The sequence below is a fragment of the Chanos chanos genome, chromosome 6 (genome assembly GCF_902362185.1).
Source record: "Chanos chanos chromosome 6, fChaCha1.1, whole genome shotgun sequence".
Taxonomy (NCBI): Eukaryota; Metazoa; Chordata; class Actinopteri; order Gonorynchiformes; family Chanidae; genus Chanos; species Chanos chanos.
In genome coordinates, this window is record NC_044500.1 from 43,864,558 (window position 1) to 43,889,557 (window position 25,000).

Genomic DNA, 25,000 nt, shown 5'->3' on the forward strand with positions numbered 1-25,000 from the left:
GCATCTCTCATTTCCTCATTGTCAAACAGCTCATCACAAAACTCTGCCCACATGAACCAGGCATGAGGAGAAGAGTAAACAGGATGTTCACCCAAAGAGGAGTAAACTATTTTAAACACTGGGACACACACACACACACACACACACACACACACCAACACACACACACACACACACACACACACACATACACACACACACCCTGAACATCTTCATACTTACAGAGGGGGGTTGCCGTAAATCCAACCCTGAACACAGAATACAGCCCACAGTGGAATGAACACAGGGGGAAAAAAAATAAATGAATAAAAATACAATTTATATTAGCAATGCCTAACGACAGCCAATTTTCATATTCAATACAGCTACTTCGCTACAGCTGTAACTAGCGAACTGAATGTTTCCTGAGTTCCTAGACTACATACAACAATGAGCTGGCAGGGGAGAAACGTATGGTAAATATGTGTGTGTAGTAGACATGGTTTATGACTGTACTACTGAAATTAATAAATAAATACACAACACCTACCATCTGGTGAGGACACGTAATATGAATTGGGATTGAAAACGCTGGGCAGAAGCGCTACGCTCTCAGCCCGAAAGTAAAAGTTCAAAGGCGAAGTAACACATCTCACCTCAGCAGTCAAATGTTTACAATTAGCTTTCTGAATTTCGAAAAAGCAATATGGTCCAATCACCGAAGCGTCGGCTCCTCGAAGATATTTCCGAAAAAAAAAAAAAAAAAACGGAACGTGTTTTCACATTACGTGTTTTATATTCTTTCTTTTTTTTTTTTTTTTGTAATTATTTTTCCTTTCTCTACATACAGATGCATTAACATTCCATTTTCATCTCCATCTATACGGTTATTAATCAGATCAACCATCAATTGCCAGATTCCACCAAAGAAATCCACCCCGTAATAAAACTGTCAGCGGTTCGTGTATAAAGACAGATGTTGCAAGTAGTCTGATAACATAATTAAACTGTTGGGTGAGGGTTTCCACAAAATTATTTAAATTGGAGAAGCACTATCATTTTACCAATAAAGCAATTTGGGGTAATATGTGGCATCACAGCGTTGATCTTATCTGTTCCTCCAGATTTCCAATAAGTTTCAGCCCCAGCCTGCTACAGCCCAATCAGAGGATATTAACGCTTTACAAGCCGATACCTGAGAACTGGCGGCGAGCGAGATAGAGAGAGAGAGAGAGGGAGAGAGGGAGAGAGAGAAAGAGAGTGAGAGAGAGAGACAGAAACTATGGAGAAAATGAGAGTTTCTGTCATTTGTTTTAGCCACCTGACCTCTTCAGAGAAGGAAACGGAAGGAGGGAGGGACAAGGAGAGAGAGCCAGAGAGAGAGAGAGAGACTGAGAGACAGAGACAGAGAAAGAGAAAGAGAGACAGAGGGTGAAGGTTTCCAGTTCAGTAGATCAGAGTGCAAGACCAGCTAAAGGTGAAACTGCCTCTCAGCAACTCAGAAGAAAGAAAACATGTATAGACACAAGACAGTGCTCTGTAGCTTTACCCATACACATACCCACATGCACACACACGCACACACACCCACACGTGTGCGCGTGCACATGCACACACACATACACAAACACACACACACACACACCCCAACATGTGCGCGCGTGCACATGCACACACACATACACAAACACACGCACACACATACGCAAACACACGCACACACACACGCGCACACACACACACACACACGCACACACACAAACAGATGCAGAGCAGCCTGTAATCATCACCCTGGATTTGACATGCAACAATGAATAGTTCCGCTATTTGGCCAAAGATACAGTATGGAAGAGAAAGCGTATCAGTTCAAAAGTGAGCTCAGAGGAATGTGTCAAAACTATCCACAACCACGTTAAACAATTAAGCAATGCAAACAGCGTTGGAATGGCTAGCGTAGCATGCTACCTCAGAGAGTGTAGAGCGTAGATAAACATGGTTTGAAGCCAAATCTCGACTCAGACGCATCTTCTGTGAATCTGTTCTGTTCTATGGTCACTAAACAAGTCCACCTCTGTAACCATTTTGGTCAAGCTGCTAACCAAAGTGGTTGCCCAGCCGTCATCTGCGTGTCCAGCTGATTTGAACTGCCTGTTAACATATAATCTCCAACAGTACTCCACACATTATCATACACTACTTACATAACTTCACAGGCTACAAAAACAAATGTGTCCATCAACACGTTTTAGTCATTTGTGTAGGTCATTTTGTCCGTCAACCGGAAAACAGGCAATGCTGTTTGACGTTTTAGCGTACGGGTTCACCGGGAGCCCAGTGTTCTCTCATCTGACACTTTTAGCGTGAGCAAGGAGAGACACGCGCGCGCGCATGTGTGTGTTTGTGTGTGTGTGTGTGTGTGTGTGTGTGTGTGTGAGTATGTGTCTGTGTCATCACTCAGCACTTCCTTCTGGGTTCACACACACACACACACACACTCCAGTCAACTCCATAAGGGGTCGTGTATGCTTCTGCATAATGCAAACACGCAGCCTGTGCCTGCTCAGCTGTTTCTGTCTCTACGTTCGTGTGAAGGGACGAAAAGACTCTTCACTCCTCGCTCTCTCTCTCTCTCTCTAACCCTCCCCTCAACACGCAACATCATAGGCTGCTCTACTCAGCCAGACAAGCCTCAGACTCAGTCAGAGAAAGAAGAAAGACCCATAATTGGTTTGCCTTATCTCCAGATTTATAACAAAGCTGACAAAAAAAAAAAAGAAGAAGAAGGGGCTAGGAGGGATTGGACCAACAATAAAAGAAAACCAATTATTCATCAATGTTGTTCTATTTCTGATGATATTGTCAGAATATATGCGAGTATATTTGTATTAAAGAAGAAGAAAAAGAGAAGATATTTTAGGGACATCTCAAACTTGATTAAAAGAGCACTTTTACCAGACAGGACATTCATATTTCATAATGTACTGTAACATTAGCAATATTAGCTGAACTTGATTTCTGGCAATCGGTCTATAGGCAAGAGTCACTGATTTGCTTTCTTAAACACGCAAGGGATTAAAAGAGGAAGCACCGACTTAATCACCATAAATCATCGTAAATTAGCTTCTACGGGGACACAAACAAGACAGATACGTCGACAGAAGATGCTTCAAACGTGCTCTGTTATCGCCTTCAGAACCAAGGAGGCGCTTGCGTCTGATTTTTTACGACTCTGGTTTTTTTGGACACGCTCACTTCCTGTTACGGAGGGCATCACAACAACAACAACAAAAAAAAAAAAACAGGCCTTGAGAAAAAAAAAAAAAAAAAAAAAAACCCTGTTGCGAAAGAACACCCCCCCCCCCCCCCCTTTCTTTTCTTTTTTCACCTCCTTCGTTCTCCTCTCTGCTTTTATCACCTTCGTCATGTTCACTTCCTCATCAAAAAAGAAGATGCAGAAAAAAAAAAAAAAACCACAACTTCTCTTTCACAAACAGAGGCCTGAGACACACAGACAAACTCGCCTTTTGAAGCTGCAGCAACGCACATACACACACAGACACACACGCACACACATATACACACACACACACATACACACACACACACATACATACAGTCACAACATAACAAAAACACAGCCAATTACAAGGCTGGTGATTTCCTGCCTTTCCTCGCTTTGTGTGCAATAAAATCGACACTACCTCGTCCCTCTGTCTGGGCGCTGGTTTGGCAGTCAGGCCTCCAAAAAAAACGCAGAGATATTTCGTTTGAATAAGACTCTTCTATCTGATGTCGGTGGTATATCTCGAAGCCTGATACACTTGTGTGGCTCTGTAAGGATGTGTATTGTAGACGGGGGAATTCCACTCCGCGGCTGCATTACGCAGACGGCAGAGAGAAACCCCAGATGTATTGTCTGAAACAATTTCTCCGTCAAAAACACCAAAACGTATATCAACAACCTCGTTTATGAAGAAGTAAACAACAGAGGACGCTAAAAGTGCTACTGACATTTTGAAAAAAAAAAACAGACAAAGCCTCTCTGTGCGACTGTCCCTTGCGCCCGCTAACCTATGAGAGATTTAGAAAAGCGCATTTCTTAATCGATGAATTTCTCTTTCTTTCAGTAATGTTGCAGATAAACGTTGTGCTTTAAAAAATAACCGACTACTCCAAAAGCTGACTGTTCCAAACAGGGTCTACGTTTCCTTAACTGATGCTTGGAGATAAACATATAAATTTGAAATGTGTTTCCTCCCTTGTGTAAATACAAAAAACCCCCAAAAAAACAAAAACAGAAAAAACACAAAAAAAAACAAAGCGACTGTAGCATTTCAGCACAGTGCTTTTTTTTTTTTTTTTTCCCCCAGGCACGGAGACAGAGGGGAGGTATTTGACTTCCTAATAGAGATGTTTAAATGGAGCTTCTGGTTGACTTCTCACAAATCTGACTAGTCTCTACAAGATAAATGCCCCTGCCAGAATGGAAATGATCAAACAGATTACAATTATCTTAACCTTCGTCTTTATTAATGAGCACTGTCTTTCATAGTTATGATCTTTAATAAGAATGGATGGCGTGTCAGTATTAGCTTTGTTGTCTTCCATACACTCTAAAGAGCCATTCATTTATAAACTGAAAAGTGAGCAAATACCAGATTAAGCTCTACACACAGAGACAGAGAGAGAGAGAGAGAGAGAGAGAGAGACAGAGAGAGAGAGAGAGAGAGAGAAAGGAAAAAGGGATTGTGGGTCTTTGAGAAAAAAAAGAAAAGAGACAGATAAAGACGTCAGTGTTAGCAGTGGTGCAAATAGGTAATTTAACCGGGAAAAAGAACACAACGTCACGAATTAACATGATTGGAACATCTTCAGTAGGAGCTGAACGATTATAAATAACCACAGGTTCGTTTGTTATTGAGATTGATTACACGTCAGCCGACGGCCGCAGACCATGAGACGACTAAGACCCGAAGAGGTTGTGAGAAACTGGTTAAAATGTCCCCAACTGTTGTTCTCAATTAAAGGTGAGTGAACAGAGTAGAGAAATTATCAGTGAATGTGGGTAAATCTTAATCTGAAAAGATCGCCGTGACACAGAGAGTATTAAGGGTCAGACTGACGTAGTTTCATATTCATGCTATTTTGGACGTGATTTAGATTGCTTGATACGATGCAAAGAAAAAAAAAAAGAAAGAAAAAGAAACACACTCTCCGTCTGTGTCAGTCAGGCACAAAGACACTGTTAAGTGCAGTACCACAGCGAGAAAACTCACACTGCACAGAACATGGAAAACTCTAAGTGACTGACTATTTGGCAGATAAAACTATGTCATAAAAAGATTAAGAAAAAAAAAAAAATCAATATCAGTAAATTTGTTTGGGAGCAGTTAGCCGTGTTATATCATTTAAAGGGGGACTTTTTTTCTTTATTTCTTTCTTTCTCTCTTTCTTTCTTCTTTTTTTTTTCTTTTTTTGATGTCAAGTGCACATCCGTGACACAACAGACTGCTCACCCTCTCTCTGTCTCACTCTCTCTCTCTCTCTCTCTCTCTCTCTCTCGTGCGCGCGTCTGTCTCACATTTATCAGGGCAGTAACCCTGGTTGTCTTTGGCGGGCGAAGCCCACTGGGCCCCTGGCAAAGAATGAAGGGAAAAGTCAACAGGAATTAAGTTTCAGTGCAACTGTTTACTCAACTGTGGCCCGCAGTTATTGAAATTTTATCCACGGTTTTGTGTGACTACTGCAGTAATGAATTCAGCATGGCCTTCCTTTTCTCACTGACGACATTCCCTGCTCCCAGCAGGCCGCAGTCCCAACTGATGGAACAGAGATAGCAGGGAGAAAACAGGGGGGGGGAGGGGGGGGCTGGCCCAAAGCCCACCCGGCAGCCAATCACAGACGTCTTACAGTCTGACTGATAGCCGCAAATGGTACATTTTTTTAATAGTTATTAGATTAAGTTCAATATCGATGTTATAGTTGGACGGATAACTTTTTTTTTCCCGTAATTTGAATGCTTGCGAGAAGATGAGTATTTATAGATGGTCTTTGGCCCACCCTCTCAGAAAGCAAGCATTCTGAGGCACTATCTGTTGCCTGTGCGAAAGTGCGTGAATGATCGTTTACTTGAGACAGGACGCGGTGTTGTATTTTCTCGCGTTAGTTTTGAATCGAGTGTGCGGTTCACATACCTCCTCCGTGACTCAGGCCTGTCGCGTTAGTGGTTGAGTCGGGGATGCAGCGTTTGCGTCCTTAGACAGCTACAGTGAGACAACAGACAGAAACCCCCAGACTCCTTTCCATCATGACCAAACTGCCTCTGACAACACAGGCCATCACGCCCAGAGCTCCCATATAATGTTAGACACGCTGATCTTTTCAACGCCGTTCTTTTATACACCGTGTCGTGTGCCGCGCACAGCGCCGCTGACACTAACAGAAAGAGCTTGTCTGTTTGTCTCAACTCTTCCCACGCTGAAAATGCTTTGCCCTTCCCTCACAATAAAGACGGACGTGACAAGCCGCGTTTCATTGGCTCGACACGAACCATCGGGGGCATTCTCTGTCAGCGACACGCGTGTTTACAACTCGCTAAGGCAATTCCTGTCGTCCGATTGGACGCCACGATTCCTTCACTGTCCTTCTAATCAGGGGACACCTAGGCATTGAAAGTATGTTGGACGGAAGCCCGATAAATATTTTAGAAAAATGCAGATGCCACATGCTACAGTAAACACATCCTCAACCAAACACACAGCCAGTGAAAGAGCACTTTACCGCTTTTAAAAATTCAAAACAGCTCCAATATACATAAATAATCATAATAACGTGTTTATGTACTTTGGGTTGATTAAATATTTACAGGCACTTAAGGGAAGGATGGAAGATGCTGTTGACGTGTGTTAATAAGGACAGGTGCATGTGTGTGTGTACGTGTGTGCAAGATAGAGACAGAGAGAGAGAGAGAGAGAGAGAAAGAGAGATAGATAGAGAGAGAGAGAGAGAGAGAGAGAGGGAGAGAAAGGAAGAAAGAAAGAGAGACAGAAAGTTATGGTGACACCCTGTACCTGCTGTTGCTGGATGCTGACCAGTTCGGCTGCCGTGACCTCCACAGAAGGGGTCATGCTCTTTGACCTAACGTCCCTGACCGTGCCGTCCAGACCCGAGGCTCCGTTTTGACTGTTGGCCGTTCCGTTGCTCGTCGCCTCCGTCCCCGACTCTTGCATCATGACTCAAAAATCCTATGACAGACACAGATAGAGAGAGAGAGAGAGAGAGAGAGAGAGAGAGAAAGACCGTGTGTCTGTGAGTGAGTGTGTGTGTGCGTGTGTATGTATGTGTGTGGAAAGCAGCTGTTAAAACAAGAGCGCGAGAAGAAGTGCAGTCTGCAACTCATAGCAGACCGTAAACATAAGCACCTCTCCTCCCACACTAATTTCATTCTTCCACTAGTCTTTTCCTTTCCTTCACCGCGCCCGCCGCTTTGTTTATTTGTCTGTTTGTGGCACTCGATGACTACGACGCAACGTTCTCCATACCTCTTTTTTTTTTTTCCACACCACGTACTAAACCGCTCTGTCGTTTCAGCTTCAAAAACACATACCAGTGTGGACCAGACTTAGCGTGTTAAAGGTAAGATTAAACAAAGGTGCTGGACGGATGAGTAAGCGTGTCCTCTTTAACTCACCGGGGTAGGTGGGGAATGGGGGGGTGGGGGGGGGGGGTCGGTCTGGGAACGACGATGACTTTAGAAGGGGCGGAGGTGGGGGTGCAACCTCAGAGTAGCCCAAGCAAAACCCTCTCCCTCACAAACAAAACACATTTGATTGAAATGGATATATTTACATGTAAGCTCCCAGAAGAACCTTGGAGGAATGACTTTTTAATGGGAAGCAGGGGTTGAAGAGTTGGCCAGCTTCAAAGATTTTTTTTTCTTTCTTTTTTTGCAAAAAAAAAAAAGAAAAAAAAAGAAAAAGAAAAAGGTCTCGATTGAAACTAACAGCAAAACACTCATATCCTGGGTGTTGAGTCAACACCAAGTCCCGAACCTCCAACACAAATAAACACAATGTATTCTTAGTGTATCAATTACATCAATGTTTCACTGAATCAAGATGTCATGCATATAAGAGCCAAGAGAAGAAAAAAAGAAAAAAGAAAAAAAAAAGATTTCTTGGCTGCATTTTTGTTTCTACAAAAGAGCAGATTTAAAACACTCTCTCTGTCTCTCACTCACATACACACACACACACCTGTATGGCTTAAGCCACACAATCACTGGCTTTCTAACGGTGAGATTTGGAGGGCGTCTGACCTGGGTTTGAAAACAGGCACGCAGTTCTGGATCCGTTGCATCGGGCTCAGGGTTCTTCTTGTCCCGACACCCTATGCCAGACCCGATAATGAAGCTGGCCAAGTTAGGCCTGAGTCAATTAACTGGGCTGATTAAGTATTTACATGCAGAGGAATAAATGCCCTTGGAAGACCAGTGTTAATCAAGAGAGGGGAGGGAAGAGTGAGGTAGAGAAGGATTTATAAGGCTGAATTTTAGGCCTGGATGTGAAGAAGACCAATAAGTGTTAACGTCCAGACAAAGGACTGATGATGAAACTTTGATGATCTTTCAGGTCTGTGAAGAAGAACATGTTCACTGACACTGTCATCTTTAAGAGGACTACGACAATTGTTTACTGTCATTAAAACCACGCGACGCAAAAGCCATTTAAAACATTTCAAAATAAAAATGTCACTATGTTGTTTATACCAAAACTAATCAGCAGTGTTTGCTTAGTATGTTATTTTAATGACATTAACGTCTGACAGAATGAGACTCTCAGTGCGTCAGATAATACAAATCACTTTTCCTCAGTATTATAGAAATAGTGCCCCCCCCCCCCCCCCCCCCCCGCCACACACACACACACACACACCAATGTAGTCCTGGGTCTCTCCAAAAACACACTGACCCTTCTCTAGAGTGGCCTTTTCTAAACAAGGGGAGAGGTACAGGAGGCAGGAAAAAGAGAGAGACAGGGTGAAATTAAGAGAGAGTGAGACAGAGACAAAGAGAGTGAGAGACAGATGGAGAGAGAGAGAGAGAGAGAGAGAGAGAGAGAGAGAGAGAAGGGGGGGTGAGAGACAGATGGGGGGAGAGAGAGAGAGAGAGAGAGAGAGAGAGAGAGAAAGAGGGAGAAAGAGAGAGAGGGGCGGGGAGAGAGTGAGAGACAGATGGGGGGGGGGGGGGGGGTAGAAGTGGGAATACCAGTCTTCCACCACTACCAGACTGCAGCCACATTGAGGACCCTCTGAAGTAACAACAAAATAAATACAAACAAACAGGGCAAAAAACACTTCCAAATAAATCCAGCTGTGAAATTCTCTTTTTTTCCCCCTCCCCTCCCAACCTCTGATTAAAAGACAAAAAAAGAAGAAAAAAAAATCTGATTTATTCCCCAAATTAAGTCCACACTGCAAGTGCTGAGCCTGTTTTTTCTTTCTTTCTTTCTTTTTTATCAATGCTACATAAAAACGGGTAATAATGGATATTATGCATGCGCAGTCACTCCACTCTAAATTTTCATAATTGTAAGGGAAAGGCGTAAATTTGCGAACGCACGGCATCTCGAAAAGTAATCAACAGAATGTGCCGAGGGGGTTCCACTTTAACGTATGTAAAACTAGTGACCCGCAGTCGAGAGGAGGAAGGCTCGAACGAATGTAAAGTAATGCACACGAACCCCACTCAGACGAGGGCGCCGGCTAAAATTAACACCCAATTAATTTTCAAATGGACAAACAAATGAAAGTCATAAATCTACGCTCTCGTTAATTTTACCGCGGAATAATTCAAAGCCCCAATAGCGCGACAGAAAAAGAGAGAAGATGTGTGCTATCCATCTTTAATATCAAACAGATAAAAGCTGATGAGAAAACCACGTGTTAATAGTGGCTATTACGAGAACGCTTGGCAACAGCTGTATCTTGCTAAGCTATTCTCTGCACCCCCCTCCCCACCCCCACCCCCACCCTCACCCCCACCCTTTAACAAGCTGTACTGTGCACATGTGTCTTTATTCGGTTGGCCATGCATTTGTTTTTTTTCATTCATTTGTGTTGTTCTCCCCCCCCCTCCCTTCCCCCTCCCTATTTGTTATGAAATACTGTTATGATTCTATTTCTGGGTGGAAGCATTTATTAACACAAACAGCACACCCAGCCACCCACCCACCCACGCAAACACAAACACACACACACACAGAGAGAGACACACACACGCACACACTCTGAGACACAGGCGTTTGGGTTCATGAGAAGCAGACCTGTTTGTTTACAGTGCACAAACAAAATAAAAAAAAAAAAAAAAAAAAAAAAGGAGTTGAAGAAAAACAAAACTTCAAAATATGATGAAAATTCCATGAGATTAAAACAAGGCTCCAACAATCGGTGAAAAAAAGCAATCACAGGCTTGCTAACTGCACTCCCAACCATCTGATGTTCCTCTTCTGAACACAACACTGCTGGTTGCAAAACACAACAAGTGTTTGGAACAAACACAGGATAATAAAACAGGTCAGAGTTTCTGTTTGTTGATGTTTTGTTTAGTTCCTCTAATATTTGGAGTACAGTAAAAACATCGGTCACATGCAAATCCCACCTGACTGGCTTTGTTCAAGGCTAAACAAACACCAAAACAGCAAGCTGCTTTTTCATGGCTTTTACCTCGCTGAATGAATGAGCAGGAATTCAATAAAACCATCATAAAACCACAAGGGACAAAACAACATATAGCACGTTTTATCAGCCTGGAAAAACAAAAAAAAAGAAAAGAAAAGAATAACGATACCATTTTACAACGTTTGTCATCATTTTACAACTTCAACAACACCATCTCCTAAATATGGCTAGAATAACTTTGACCTTTCATTAAAATTTCAGTTTTAATAGTTTGATTGGATAGCGGGAGCCGTAATGTTTGGTGACTGGTTGTATTGAAAGCCTGAATGAAAGTTCTGGAAAGTTCTGGAAAGTTCCGGCGGGCCTCTAGAAGGACACGGCTTAGGGGAAGCTGAAGCTGAGTCAGTCTATCACACCCTATAGGCCAAACCCTTCCCGTATTCTCGCTAGCAACCGTTTCTTACCGTAAGCCCCGATGCGTACACCTGCTCCAACATGCAACGTTTCTCACACTGCCCGAGTTTATGCCCACGCACAACAACAACAACAAAAAAAAAAAGCACAACATACTTCACAGAGATTAAAAAAAAAGAAAAAAGAAAAAAAAAAAAGAAAAGAAAAACAGAGGAGTGGAGACAAAAGCCACGGTGCAGTGTTTAGGTTCAGCCTGGCTTGTAGACTAGACAACACAACAGCTTAGGAACAAGGTATGACACCATGGCAGCTCTTTGGATGCCTTTTCAAGGTTTTAACAGCATATGTGCACAGCTGTATTTTGGCTATGGGTTTAAAAACAAACACAGAGCTTTTCTGAGACCCCCCTCCCCCCTCCTCCTCCCTCCCCCTTCTTTTGTTCATACTAGCTTTAGTACCAGGGTGAGGACTGAGTCTCTTTGGCCGGTCTGAGAAAAGGCACATCACAGTTTGAGGCACTACACTCTCCCCGCATCTGGCCAGCGAGAGAACAAGGCTACTCAAGGCATCCCATAATTCTCCCATGGCAACAAACTCTCTGCTGGCTTTACCTCTGGTGCATAGGTTAGTCTCCTCAGGATGCAGAATAGCATCAGTCACACACACACACACACACACACACACACACACCAAGAAATGCTGGCAGTGTCTAAGCTGACTTCAGACATGTGCGAGAATCACCTCCATCACTGTGAGAGAGGACATGACAGCATGAATGACACATTGCCAGCGACGGCTTCACGGCAAGACCAAACACTCCTCTAATCTCCTCGGCCACTTCAAGCACAAGTCCCACATAACTGAGGCGCATCTCAATGCTATAGTGTCAACGTCGAAACGACAAGACCCTTCTACACACACACGCGCGCACACACACACACACACACACACACAAACACACACTCCTCCTCCTCATCCTTTACTACACCACTCCTTCTGATCTGCACACACACACACACACACACACACTCACTGAGGTTTCTGAGTTTGTTTTCTTATTCTTTTTCTTTTTTTTTTTTTTTTTTATTAAAGATCCTTCCAGACCTTTTAGGGCTAAGCCGCCTTGCACTCACTCACTCACTCACTCACTGACTCGCTCACTCAGGCAAACAAAGCCGTTATTTGTTTAATAGCTGATTGCTGCCATGGCGACGGTAAACAAGAGGTACCGGGCCTTTCTGTTTATGAACAAACACATCTTCTTGCAAGAGCAATTTAACATTAACCAGGTGGAATGATCAACAGATTCAGAAGGGGACTGTCAGGTCATACCTTAATGTAAACAAGCTACAAGCTGTCTGGGAAGAGAGAGAGAGAGAGAAAGAGAGGGAGAAAGAGAGGGGGGGGGAGATAAAGAGACTGAAAAAGAGAGAAAGAAAAAGGAGAGATAGAGAGAGAGACTGAAAGAGAAAGGGAGAGAGAGAAAGAGAGACAGGCCTGGCCTAGGGAATCAAGGTCGATGCAAATGTGGCCCTTCTAGAATAAACAGCCAGGGAAAACTCAGCACAAACAGTCACTCTCCTGACATTTGAAGAAGCATTAGGCTGGTGTGTTGCAGCTGCTGAAGGGAGAGGGGAGCATTATGAATGTGAGACAAGACAGAGGTTACAGGGTGGAGCTAACGGTGCTAAAGAATCCCTTCTCAGTACTCCAGATCGATTCAAAGAACACACACACACACACACACACACACACACACACACACATACAAACACACAAACACAAATATCAGTAACCTATTGTTACCAGCCTCATAAAAAGATCAAAAGAAAGAAAGACAGAGTGAAAGAAAGAGAGTATCAAAAGCTCCACGACACAAAGTAACTTGTAAAACACGTTAAACATTAGCCTTGTCAATTATTCAGTAACCAGTCCTCAGAACCAGCTATCATGACGGTCAATTCTCCAAGTATCCAGATGACATAAGGGCCAAAAAATACTGTGAACCTGTAAACCGTTACCATGGTATTTTTCTGCATACACACACACACACAGACACACATAAAAAAAAAATTCCAGGGGGATTATTGATTGTCTATGCAATGCTACTGGATATTTCAGTTAAATATGTTTTTGTGCTTTGTGGCGGTTGGAAGACTCTACAACCCTCAGTATATCATTTTAATGAGCCATTGTACGCTGACAAAGGACAAAAAAAAAAAAAAAACATACAAAGTTACAACGCGCTCACGAAGAGGCCTCTTGACGCTCTTGGGGTTTAATTTATGTCTCGTTGGCCAGTCTGAACTGTCTGAGCTGAACCGGGCCGCGTTCCGATACCCCTCCATGGCTCCTTTACCTCACATCCTTCCCCACTAAAGTCACTCAAACCCGAACAGCTGAAGCCATGCCAGACATTCGTCATAGGAATGCCTCACAGAGTCTGTACCAACACTGGCGTTCAGAGCTGAACGGGACACAGTCATTGAATGACTGAAAATACCAATTTAGCCAATGTCTGATCAGAAAGCATTGTCTCCAACTTCCATGGTAGAAAGCTGACATAAGACTGTTATAAAGGCCCCACAAACTGCTTATAACAGGCATAATCGGGTAATTAGCAATGGTTTTGCATAACAAGGATACAACTTTATCACTGCTTATGAAAACTGTAATAACCACTTTGTCAATCTCACTTTCTCAATCTCATTGTCAAACACCAAGATCAGTCTGACTGTAATTTAAAAAGAGATTACAGATATGAAAAGAATGAAGAACAGAAAAAAAAACAAAGATCTCATATATGAGAAGAGCAAAGAGGAAAAAAAAAAAAAAAGCCTTTTAAGGCTGTCAGTCATTCTGTGGTTGCAGATGGTATGGAAGTAAATGCCATACAGGTTTGAAGTGCACATTAAAGATTAAAAAAAAAAAAAGAAAAAAAGAGCTGGGTGTGGCAGACTGAAAAGTTTTGAAAGTAACAACCTTACACCCCGTTTGTTGTGATGCTTGAAAATCGCATCGAGCATGAATTTTTCATGCCAGCATCTTTACCATCTGCCAAAAAAAAAAAAAACCTGAATCCTGTAGCCTGCGTGAAACATAGCTCGTCTGCGTCATCTTTTTTTTTTTTCTTTTTCTTTTTCTTTTCTGTATTCCCTCCGTTCCCCCTCTCTAGTCACACGCTCATTTCATTTAGCCCTCCAAATCCATTTAGGCCCATTTTGAGGGAGGTAAAACAGAGAGAGAGAGAGAGAGAGAGAGGGGGAAAGAGAGAGAGGGGGAGAGAGAGAGAGAGAGAGAGAGAATGATCTAAGAGACCAAACACATATTTATTACCGATTGAGAGGAATGGAATAGAATCCTTGAGCGTGAAATCTAGATTCAGACGTATTATAAGACCATTTAGGCAAAACAGGGCTGACATTCTGTAGTGCTGCGCAGGATGATTCATATAAATACTAAACTATTATCACGCCACAAGCTCGTGGAAATGAACAATAAGGATGCAGGCGGAAAGCAGGCATTCCAGGGGAGAGACTAAATAGATATGTGATTTGGAAAGATGCACAAAACAGTTTGTCTCCTTCTCGTAAATTTATTTTGAATCTCGTGCACCTCGCGGCCTGCTGCGCTCGGAGAAAAACAAAAGACGAAAAAGTGGGAGGAAAAAAAAAAGGGGGGGGGGGGGGGGAGAAAGGCAGTGCCACGGTGTTTTTTAGCCCAAGCAGTTAGAAGAGAATAGATCATTAAAGCATTCTGACTAGTTTCATTACTGTACAATCATAATTTGGTAAGAAGTTGACTAGACTGAAACGCAGAAAAGGCCCATTCCGACGCAGCTTTCATCCGATCGACTTTGATATTGCTGTTTGCGGGAGGCTTTTGGTTGGTTGGGGGGGGGGGGGGGTTCTGTGGTAGAGGTTTCCTCCTGGACTGCTCCAAAAGTTGTGGGGAAAAAAAACCACATCTTTGGTGCACTGGTGCTCCTCTTACAAATTAAGGCTGTCAAACGCTTCGACTGCAAGAAAAACACTTGCCTTCAATCCCCGAGCTCCTAAGGGACCCACAAAAGCTCTTATTGTTTTAACATTATTTAAAATGTGTCATATATTTTTAATCATTGTTACTAGAATTCGGGCAAGGAGCATTCCCACGAGGGCGTGAATGCGGACTTTTGAGGAGAGGAAATGTGTCAATGGCTTTTTTTTTCTTTCTTTTCCTGCTTGGGCAGCATTTAGCCTCAGCGAACTTTTCTAATTAATAGTCTCTGCCCAAACCATGTGAGAACAGCATTAATAGAAATATTATCTAGGGGAGTAAACTTACCCAGTTGTGCTGTATTAAAGTCAAATGACATTTTAAGTCAGTCTCAAAAAAAAAAAAAAAAAGGGAGACATATTATAATTGAGGTAAAATCTAATTCCTATTTTCAGCACCTGATCTACAAGATTAACAACATACCAACCTGACAGAACAGCGAGCGAACGATTCACGTCGGAATCATCTATGGTATGCGAGTCAAATTATCGTTGAATAAAGAGATGAGTGACGAGAGAGACAGTTTCGTTGTTTAGAGTACGCAGGACTGCAGAAAAAAACCGTGAGCTTCCCAGCGAAACCGTAAATTTCGTGAGGTCTCAAAGACCTTCAGTAGAGAGTCAGATCTGTTTATTTCCTCGAATTTGTTCAATAGTCTGTCCACAGGTAAATGCCTCAGCGCCTCACGCAACACACAGCAGGTGTAATTCGCCCAGTCATTTGTTAGTTAGTTACACAGAGATAAAAGTAAGCTATTGATTGGCAGTCACAATCATTAACCTTCATAAACAAATAATGACACGGAAATGCAATAGTCGTTGTTCGGTTACAATACTTATCTCTCACTGGTTAAAGAGTAGACATTTAATGTTTAACGTCAGACTGTCACATTTTGGGACGCGGGCCAAGTTACAGGAAGGCATAAGCACGTCTAAATGTTGCTTGTGAAATTATGCTGATATACACTCCTACTGAGAGATTGAGGGCACGTGGTCAGGTGCTCAGGTGGTCAGGTGCCATTGTGCACTCCTGAGCTTTTTTTTTGTTTGTTTGTTTTTTTCAAATCAAGAAATCAAAGATCAGGTGGAGAGCAGTTCAAAAAGTGCTCTGTCAGACGAGGCCATTACTGGATCTTAGTCTGTCACTGCAAACCGCACTCATGCTAAAATTACAAATTTAAAATCTGGTATTTCGCAGACGCTTTTAAACCAAAGCGATTTACAAGTAGTGCATCAGTCAGGTTTAGCTAACTACCTCATGAGCAAAAGATCGCAGTAGGAATACAAATCCTACACATCCTGCAATGACGATGAAATCGATCAGGCTATTTTGCTTGACTCCAAAATCTTCACTCTAAACCCTAAACTAAAATGACCAATTTGTCTCCAATCTTAACCTAAACTCTACCTGAACTAGTACCCGACACATGCGTTTACTTCATTAGTTTCATTAAGTTTGCAGCAACTCCCACTAAAGAGTGTTGATATTTTAACTTGATTATGTTGCTATGCAACACCTTTTAACCCTCTTACACCCTTCTAACACCTCACTCTGTCTGCCACACTGCAGTCCTTCCCTCTGCCAGGCACATCATTACTTTAAAAGCCTAGAGTTCTCAGAGACACAGACATAGAGAGAGAGAGAGAGAGAGAGAGAGAGAGGGCGACATGGTGGGTTAAAAGGGAGGGGGGGGGGTTATATGTACTTTTTTTCCATTAAACGGTTAAACTGAAGGTAAAGGGCACAGGGCTAAACAGCAAAAGACCTTGTGGTGAATCTTGGTGCGCTTTAATGGAATGGAATCAGCTTTTTTAACAACTCTTTTTTTTTTTTTGGTTTAAATACAGCTTGTGTCAGGAGGATGCTCATAAAAGCAGCACAATGACAATGTACAGTGTGGCGCTAACACAAGGACATAGTTCATCATGACATTTTCTGCAATTCCCAGCTGATTAGGGTCATTATGTTGCAGTGCTGATTTATGTTGTCATTTCCTCTTTCCCATCCTGCATCAATGAATCTTAATGAATTGGTAAATAAGGGTGAAGATTACACTCAGTGACACTGAAACATCCCTCAGCCTCCGTGGCCGAGATTTATGTAGCCAATTAGAGACTAACAGAGAAAATTGGCTGGCAGAAAAATAATATTCTTTATGGTGTAAAATGGAAAAGCATTCTGGCTGAAGGGCAATTGTACTGACGGCGTTGAGTCCATAAAATACCCTCACGGCTCCCTTTTAAAACACGGAAAAGGAGCCCACGGCGGTGTTCACACGTGACTCTGAAGAGAAAGACAGAAGGTGGGAAAAGTTTAGAAACACGCAACCCCCCGACGCTCGGCCGCTGAAATAAACCTCGTACGATAACCATTTCATTTTCTGGATTAAACCAAATGAGCCGGCCGACAACAAACGGCTTCATCCCCTCGACAACAAAAACAAGGCATTAAGGAGCATTTAACATGCTGCTGTCTCACTCGCTCTGTTTTGAAGTAAAGCCGCCCGTCTGAGAAACGGCAGGCTTTCTGCAATTTTTCGCTCTGACCCTCCCCTGAGTAATAATAATAATAATAATAATAATAATAATAATAATAAAAAAAAAGTCAATTAACAGAATTAAGATGGTGACGCTGGGATTTATCGCAGCTGCATCACTAAAGCCATATCAGTGATTGCAGTGAGGTAAAAGAGGATTCCATAAACATATGAACTCTGCTCCTCCTGCGACGATCAATCATGCCATCGGACAATGATTCAAAACAGTCATAAAAACATCCCCACAAAAAAAAAAAAAGCAACAGGGGACGAAAAGACGACATAGAGGATACAGAAGACGGTCAAAGCCCAGTGGTGGAGAATTTATATTTTTATATCAGGGTGATAAACGAAAAAAGAAGAAGAGGAGGAAGAGGAGGAAAGCCTAAACAGAAAGAGAAGGAGAAGGAGCAAATGGAGGTACACTGGTATTTGCATGTCAGGAGCCAAAACGTGAAAAGTAGCTCTCTTGATTAATCCAAAGCTCTCAGAGCTATACTTAAGGTGATAATGAGACTCTTTATGCATTTCATATTGAGATGAGACACGGAGCAGAGAAAGCAACCCCCCCCCCCCATCAAAAAAAAAAAAAAAAAGACTGGCTTGCTATTAGGCTGAAGACTGAAAGCAAGCAGCAGAGAGAAAGAGAGAGAGTGAGAGACCGTGTGTGTGTGTGTGTGTGTGTGTGTGTGTGTGTGCGCGTGTGTGTGTATAGAAGTGGAAAATGAAAGCTGAAGCTGCAGTGGAAAAGAGCTTAATTTACTGGCATGTACAGTATGCAAATGAGATGACTCTCAGCTTAACTGCATCATTTATGTCCATAATAACAGCATCATCATTACCCAGCCTCAAATTAAATTACAGCCTAATTAGCATATCAAAGTGATTGGTTAAAGTTTAAAACAAATACCCAATTTTGTTAATGAACGGCTGTAATCACCGTCGTAGACTCCAATGAAAACATTCAAAACAAATATGTGTTTTGTAGAAAGGGAGGAGGACGACAAGCTCTCTCTCTCTCTCTCTCTCTCTGTTGACGGATCTCGGGACGGCTGGGTAATTTGGGGTGGGTTGTGGGGGGGGGGCGCGGGGGGTGGGTGTCTTACCTGCCGGCCGTCACACGCTCAGGCCGCATTTCCCAAAATCGCTCTGATCAAAGAGCCAATTCCCCACACCTGCCACCTTAGAAGCTCATCAATAAAACACTAATCACTTCACAGCCAGAGAGAGAGAGAGAGAGAGAGAGGGAAAAGGAGAGACAGGCACAACCGCAGGCTTATAAACTTCAATTCTGAAAACCATATCAGCGCTCTCTCTCTCTCTCTCTTTAATGTCTGATGCTTTCTTCAGACAGCCTGATGTTTAAGTCTTAGGCTGCAGTTTGTCCTTCTCTAAACGTGACAAAAATGAAAAAAAAACCCCGATCACCTAACACCTCACAACCTGGTATCAATGCCTAGCGTCCTCCGCAGGAAGCCAGCACAAATCACGCTTTCTTTTCCCAATAATTTATGTTTTCATGCCTGGAGGCTACAGTCACACACTGCATGTCACATTCCGCAGGCCCTATCCACTGCTTTTACTCTTTCATATTGCCCCACTATTCATTTCATTCAGGATTTACAACGTACCGCGTGTCACACCAAGCCAAATCACAAGCCCTAACTTTCAGACATAAGTCAATCTTTCTCTTTGTCTGTCTGTCTGTCTTTTTTCTTTTCTTTTCTTGTTTTGTCTTTTCTTTTAACCCTCCACCCCCAAATCCCCTAACCCCTGCCCAACACCCACTATTCTTCAAAAAAAAAAGAAAAAAAAAAGACAGCAGTAGTGATGTACATTATCAGAAATGGACTCTTCAAAATTTAAAGAAGTGCTGTTTTATTTTATTCATTGAGGAATCCATTAAAGACAGTATTTCTAAGAAGTATGTAAATGACGTGCCTTTCAAGGTAGAGCTAGGGCAAATCCACTCCATCAGCTAATGACGACGCTCATTACATGCAGAGAGGACCGTTAATGAAAGCATCGTGGTCGACCGTTCTCTCCGCCAGCGTAAATCCCTATGAAATGCTAATATCTCACTTCTAATTAAAGGATACTAAGTCCAAATGCACCTCCACGGCCAGAAGCTAGCAACATAAATTTTATTTTTCCAACAGTATGCTGCTATGCTACACCCAAAGATGTGTCTGCGTATCATTCCATTAATTCATATTTAATCGCGTCAGTTGCCACAGCACCCTACTCTTCCTTTTCAGTTTCTATACGGTCTCTTATTACGGGCATACACATCATTACAGAGGTTGTGAAACTTTTTTTTGTAGGCGTGCCGCACATACACGAATACACACCTACTCTCGGTGTGCGGTGGGAACGCAGTTCAAAAACAGCAGAATAAAGAATAAACCGGTATCACCTTTCCACCTGTACACATTTAACAATGTTTACACACCGTTGGCCGCAAATATGTTTACAAGAAAACGTGCTGTCCTTCTCAGAAGCTGACCTTGAAGTCAGCAAACAAACTCCTCGCAAAGTTCATTAACTACAGATAGGGCGCACGATATTTTTTTCCCCTCAGGTCAACAAACAAAACGGCCGTTGAGACGTTCAGTTGCTGCTCCTAAAAGAGAATTATTTACATGTGAGGTAAAATTGATAACTCAAGCTTCACCCGTGAATTAAGAGGGTTTGGCTAATGGAGGCCATGAAATACGGCCAAATTAGAGGTACAGTTTTATAGCAACTATTATTCTAGTTATTACTTACAACATTCTAATGGCAAAATCAATAAACATCACTAACACTCTGGCTATCTTGATGGCACGAAGTGACAATGGTTTATCCTACACGCACTTGCCCGATGTTACCCAGAAACATAAACCTTGGTCAGAGTCAGAATAACCAAAGACCACAAAACACTGGTCACAACTCACACAAAACCAACTCATGGCACTCCAATCAAGGAAGAATCGTTCATAAGACCAATTTCATGTCATTAGTGTAACGTAACCATACATGAAATATAGACACTGTGATGGGAGTGAGAGAGAAGGAAAATAATAGGGAGGTAAAGCGCCTCGCGAGAGGAAAAAAACGGAGGTGGCCGCGTCGTTAACGACACGAATAAGAAAACACGGGCAGTTACGGTGTTCTTATGCCTTATTATTCAAAATAAATAATTCTAAACGAGGCACAAACATGGACATTCATAACACTGCTTAAAACACATTAGAAGAAATAGGCCTAACAGTAAGCTCATTTGATTTGATCGACTAGAAAGAATCCATAATTATTTTATACGCAAGATTTGAATTGCAGGATTTTATGATGCAATTGGTCTATTTTTTGCCCCCTCACATGTCTTAAGATGGAGAAGTTTCACGTTTTACTTTTGAATCGTCAGTAAATTCAGTAGACGTTTAAACCTTGGCAATCGTAGCGTATCTGATCGCCGTTATCCGACTGATTCACGTCTGAGGTTAAAGAATCTAACCTTTAGCATTCTGCATTTTTTTTTTCAACCCATTCATCGTCAGACACAGATAACGGCCGGCAAACAGCGTAAACACGGGGATTTTCGGACGGAGGTGAGGTTACCCATATGCTAAACTCACAAACCCAAGCTAAATAAAAAAAATAAAAAAAAAGAGGTAGGGGGAGGGGCGGGTTTGAGAGTTGAGATTTTGTATATCTCTGCTGATTTGCTAGATGTGTGCATGCCAGAAAGCACCTGTCTTCTCCACGTACACTTTCTAGAAAGTATTTATAGTCTTATGCATTATAAAAGAGATGCATTTGCAGTGAGCAGGGATACCAACACATGAACCCAAAACAAAAAGGTCTGTGCAGATGTAATCAGAGACAGCCAGTCTGAGACACCATGGTCTTTCCCTGCCCAATGATCAACCATGAGTCAATAACAATAATACCAGAGAGAGAGAGAGAGAGAGAGAGAGAGAGAGAGAGAGAGAGAGAGAGAGAGAGAGAGAAGACACACACACACACTTACACACACACTCTGAGGGGCTTGCTTTCCTCAGGTAAATGTGGGTCGTTTAAGAGCTCCAGCGGAGAGCGTGTGTGTGAGAGCACGACCCGCGAGTGAACCTGTCCTCTGAGTGCAAAGAGAGCAGTGACTCCAAACACATCAGAGCCTCTACTCCCCCCCCCACCCACCCCTCCCCCCTCCAGTCCATAACTCAACACTTCAAACACAGACTCAACAGTCAAGCACTGGGCACCTCCAACACAACACACCACACACTCAACAGATAGACAGATAAGGAGGAAAGGAGAGAGAGAGAGAGGGACAGAGAGTGTGTGCCAGAGAGAAGAAACAGGCAAGGAGAGAGAGAGAGAGAGAGAGAGAGAGAGAAAGAGAGAGTGTGTGGCAGAAAACATAAAGTGCAGGCAGACAGGCGGAGAAGGAAAGAGGGAAGAGAAAAGGAGGAGGGAGGGGGCAGAATAAAAAAGAGAGCAATACAAAAAAAACGAACAAAAAAAGAAAAGAAAAGAGACAGAAAGGAGAGTTGGAGAAGAGAACAGAGAGAGAGAGAGAGAGAGAGAGAGAGAGAGAGAGACAGAACGTGCCAGCAGGGGAAGAAAGGGAATCAGCTATGACACCGCGAGACTGAGCTAAGCAAAGGAGGAGAGATTGACTATTGTAACGGGCGTGAAAAAACCAGACCTTCTGCGACGCTGTGACATTTGTTTCTTATTGTCTAAGTGGCGGTTAAAAGCTGCACCCTCACTGGGCCTCCTGGCCCCTCCGCTCCACTGCTTTAACAGGGAGGTAACCATATTAGGCCGGGTATGGTAAAATAAACAATAACATAGTTGCAATGAGATGGAAATTTTTCAGTTAATGGTGTTTGTCATTCCTGTTTTCAGGCCTGGGCCCAGCACCGCGCTGCTTTTTTTTTTTGTTTTTTTTTTTCTCCCCCCACGACTTTGGAGAGCAGCACTCTACGAAAAACAACCAGAGAGCCAAAGACTTAAGGCAGCAATAAAAATTCAGTAAACAAATATGCCTTTTAAAATCCCTATTCTTTTCTTTTTGTTTTGTTTTGTTAGACACATTAACGTGTCTTGCGTTCTGTATATAAGGCTTTTTATTCGGTACCAAGAGGATAGGTTCCTCTTCTACAGGTTTCCTCTGACTCTCCTATATGAATTAATCATTTTTTAAATTCTGATTCATCGGCTCATCCAGAGAGAAGGACCGAAGTTCTTCACGTACACATTTGAGTTCGTAGTATTTCAAAAGACAGATTTATAATTTGGGCAGTAAAACTCAGATAAGATACCAGCTGATGTGTCTAGGCAGGAGGGTAAACTGTCTTTGAAAATTGAAAAGGTATGTTCAGTTCTATGATTGCAATGTACAGGAAAACTTGTAGCAATATTTAACTTCATGACTCAACCCCCCCCCCCCCCCCCCCCCTCCCCTCCCCTCCCGCTCTCTCTCTCTCTCCCTCTCTCTCAGCTCAGACATAGTACTTTAAGTAACTGTTAAGTTTCAAAAGGAAGGTGTACTTTTGATTCACACACGATGCGGTTCCAGTCGAAAAGGTAACGGTTGTGACGTGTCGTGACCTTGCCAACTGTGAAGCGCACGTGTGACACTGTGAACACAAGTGGTCCAAAGCTGCATAAACATCTGCCCATACATTCTGCATTCCCTAATACCTTCACAATCAAGGTTAATCAAGCCAAAATAAACACACCAATGCTAACTAAACTTTGCACACTCTCAACGTTCAATCAGCGTAAGCCTTGGCAACGCTAAGGTAGCACTGCAAAACTAAAACAGGCACACAACCCTTTTCTCTCAGTCTCAGCCTCCATTTTGTGTTCATACAAACTGTATTTGTGTAACTCTCTCTCTCTCTCTCTCTTTCTTTCTCTCTCTCTCAAATCTTTCATGGTGACGAACAGCTCTCCTTCTTATATAATACTCTTTTGCCTTTAAATTCAAGCTGTTTATTTACATAGCATCAGAGTCATCCTATTTAGCAAGCAAGCCAGGTATTTTATCCTGAAAAAGGGATTTGCTCCATCAAATAAAAGGAAATACCTTTTGGAATGCCAAAAACGATATTGACCATGAAGTGAAATATGAAAATGTCAAACACATAAAGGATAGAATGTTAGGGTCAATGAGTCATCACAGTTATATTACATGGTTTTTAAGAGGCTCTGAAACTCAGTTTAAAGAAACAAACAAAAAGAAAATCACATCCGCTTGCCCTGTAAACTAGGTAAAATGAAACACCTTGGTATACTGAGTAAAATACCAGTGTTGATATATGTAGTCTTTACCTAAGGTTTGAAACAAATGTGCACATGAATTTCGATTATCTTGACTGGATAAGATCATTTCTGATTAAGCTCATCAATATGACCTATATTGAAATGGGGTCAGTTTCTTTCCCTGTCTAGAACACAAAATGGTGAAGATGATTTCAAAAAGAGAAAAGAAAAGAAAAAAAGAAAAAACTCAACCACACGTCTTCTGATGAAAAGAAGACAAACTGAGTCTATTCTTCTTCTGATATGTCACACACACACACACGAACGCATGCACACACACACACACACACACACACACACTTACACACGCGCACACACACACACACACTCTCAGTGTTTTGTGCAGAGAGTTTTGTGGACAGATTCTCCTTTCATCTCACCAGAGACATCTTGTCTGAGGGGTAAGAGTGGATGGTTGTTGGGTTGGCGGTGGTGGGGGGAGAGGGGGGGCAGGCTGCTCTCTACTTGTCACCCCCTGTCTCTGCCACAGAGAATCTCTCTCCAACGCGAAGAGGCGAACTTAGCACTGATGCCCCTACTGACAACATCAAAGCAGCACCGTCACTCGCAAAACGAACCTTCATAAATCTATCGACAAAAGCTGACTTTTAATCGATTTCGACTGCGATTTGATTTGAACACGTTTTGAAAGGAGAACACTCTCTCTAGAAAGATCCCTATCTTAAGGATTACACATTTACTCTTTCTAGTCTCAACAAGCGAAGCTCATTCACGTGAAAACCAAAGAGAGAGAGAGAGAGAGAGATGACAGACTAGCTAGCACCTGCTCCATCAAACAAACGTTCCGGAAACAACATTCTAAAGAAAAGTGTGTAAATAAAACGCTAGATAAGACGCTGCATCTGATAAGGACGTAGGAGCAGGAACAGGTGACAGGGTTAAGGCCTTTGTCACATCCTGTAAACAAGATAAAAAAAACAAAAGACTGGCTGTTTATTTACGTGTTTATCTGCTTATCGTGACACTACCGTCGAGAGTCAGCTCTCTAAAAAACGTAACAGAAAGATTTAAGTGCAAAAT

General features: G+C 42.5%; 1 protein-coding gene across 1 annotated transcript in view; it reads right to left on the bottom strand.

Moving 5' to 3' along the window:
- Positions 1–25,000, bottom strand: part of foxp1b (forkhead box P1b) — a 108,947-nt gene that overhangs the window by 81,032 nt on the left and 2,915 nt on the right. Inside the window, exon 2 of the mRNA XM_030776361.1 lies at positions 7,050–7,223. Coding sequence (XP_030632221.1) covers positions 7,050–7,211 — 162 coding nt within the window. The 5' untranslated portion in view covers positions 7,212–7,223. The remainder of the gene's footprint in view (positions 1–7,049; positions 7,224–25,000) is intronic.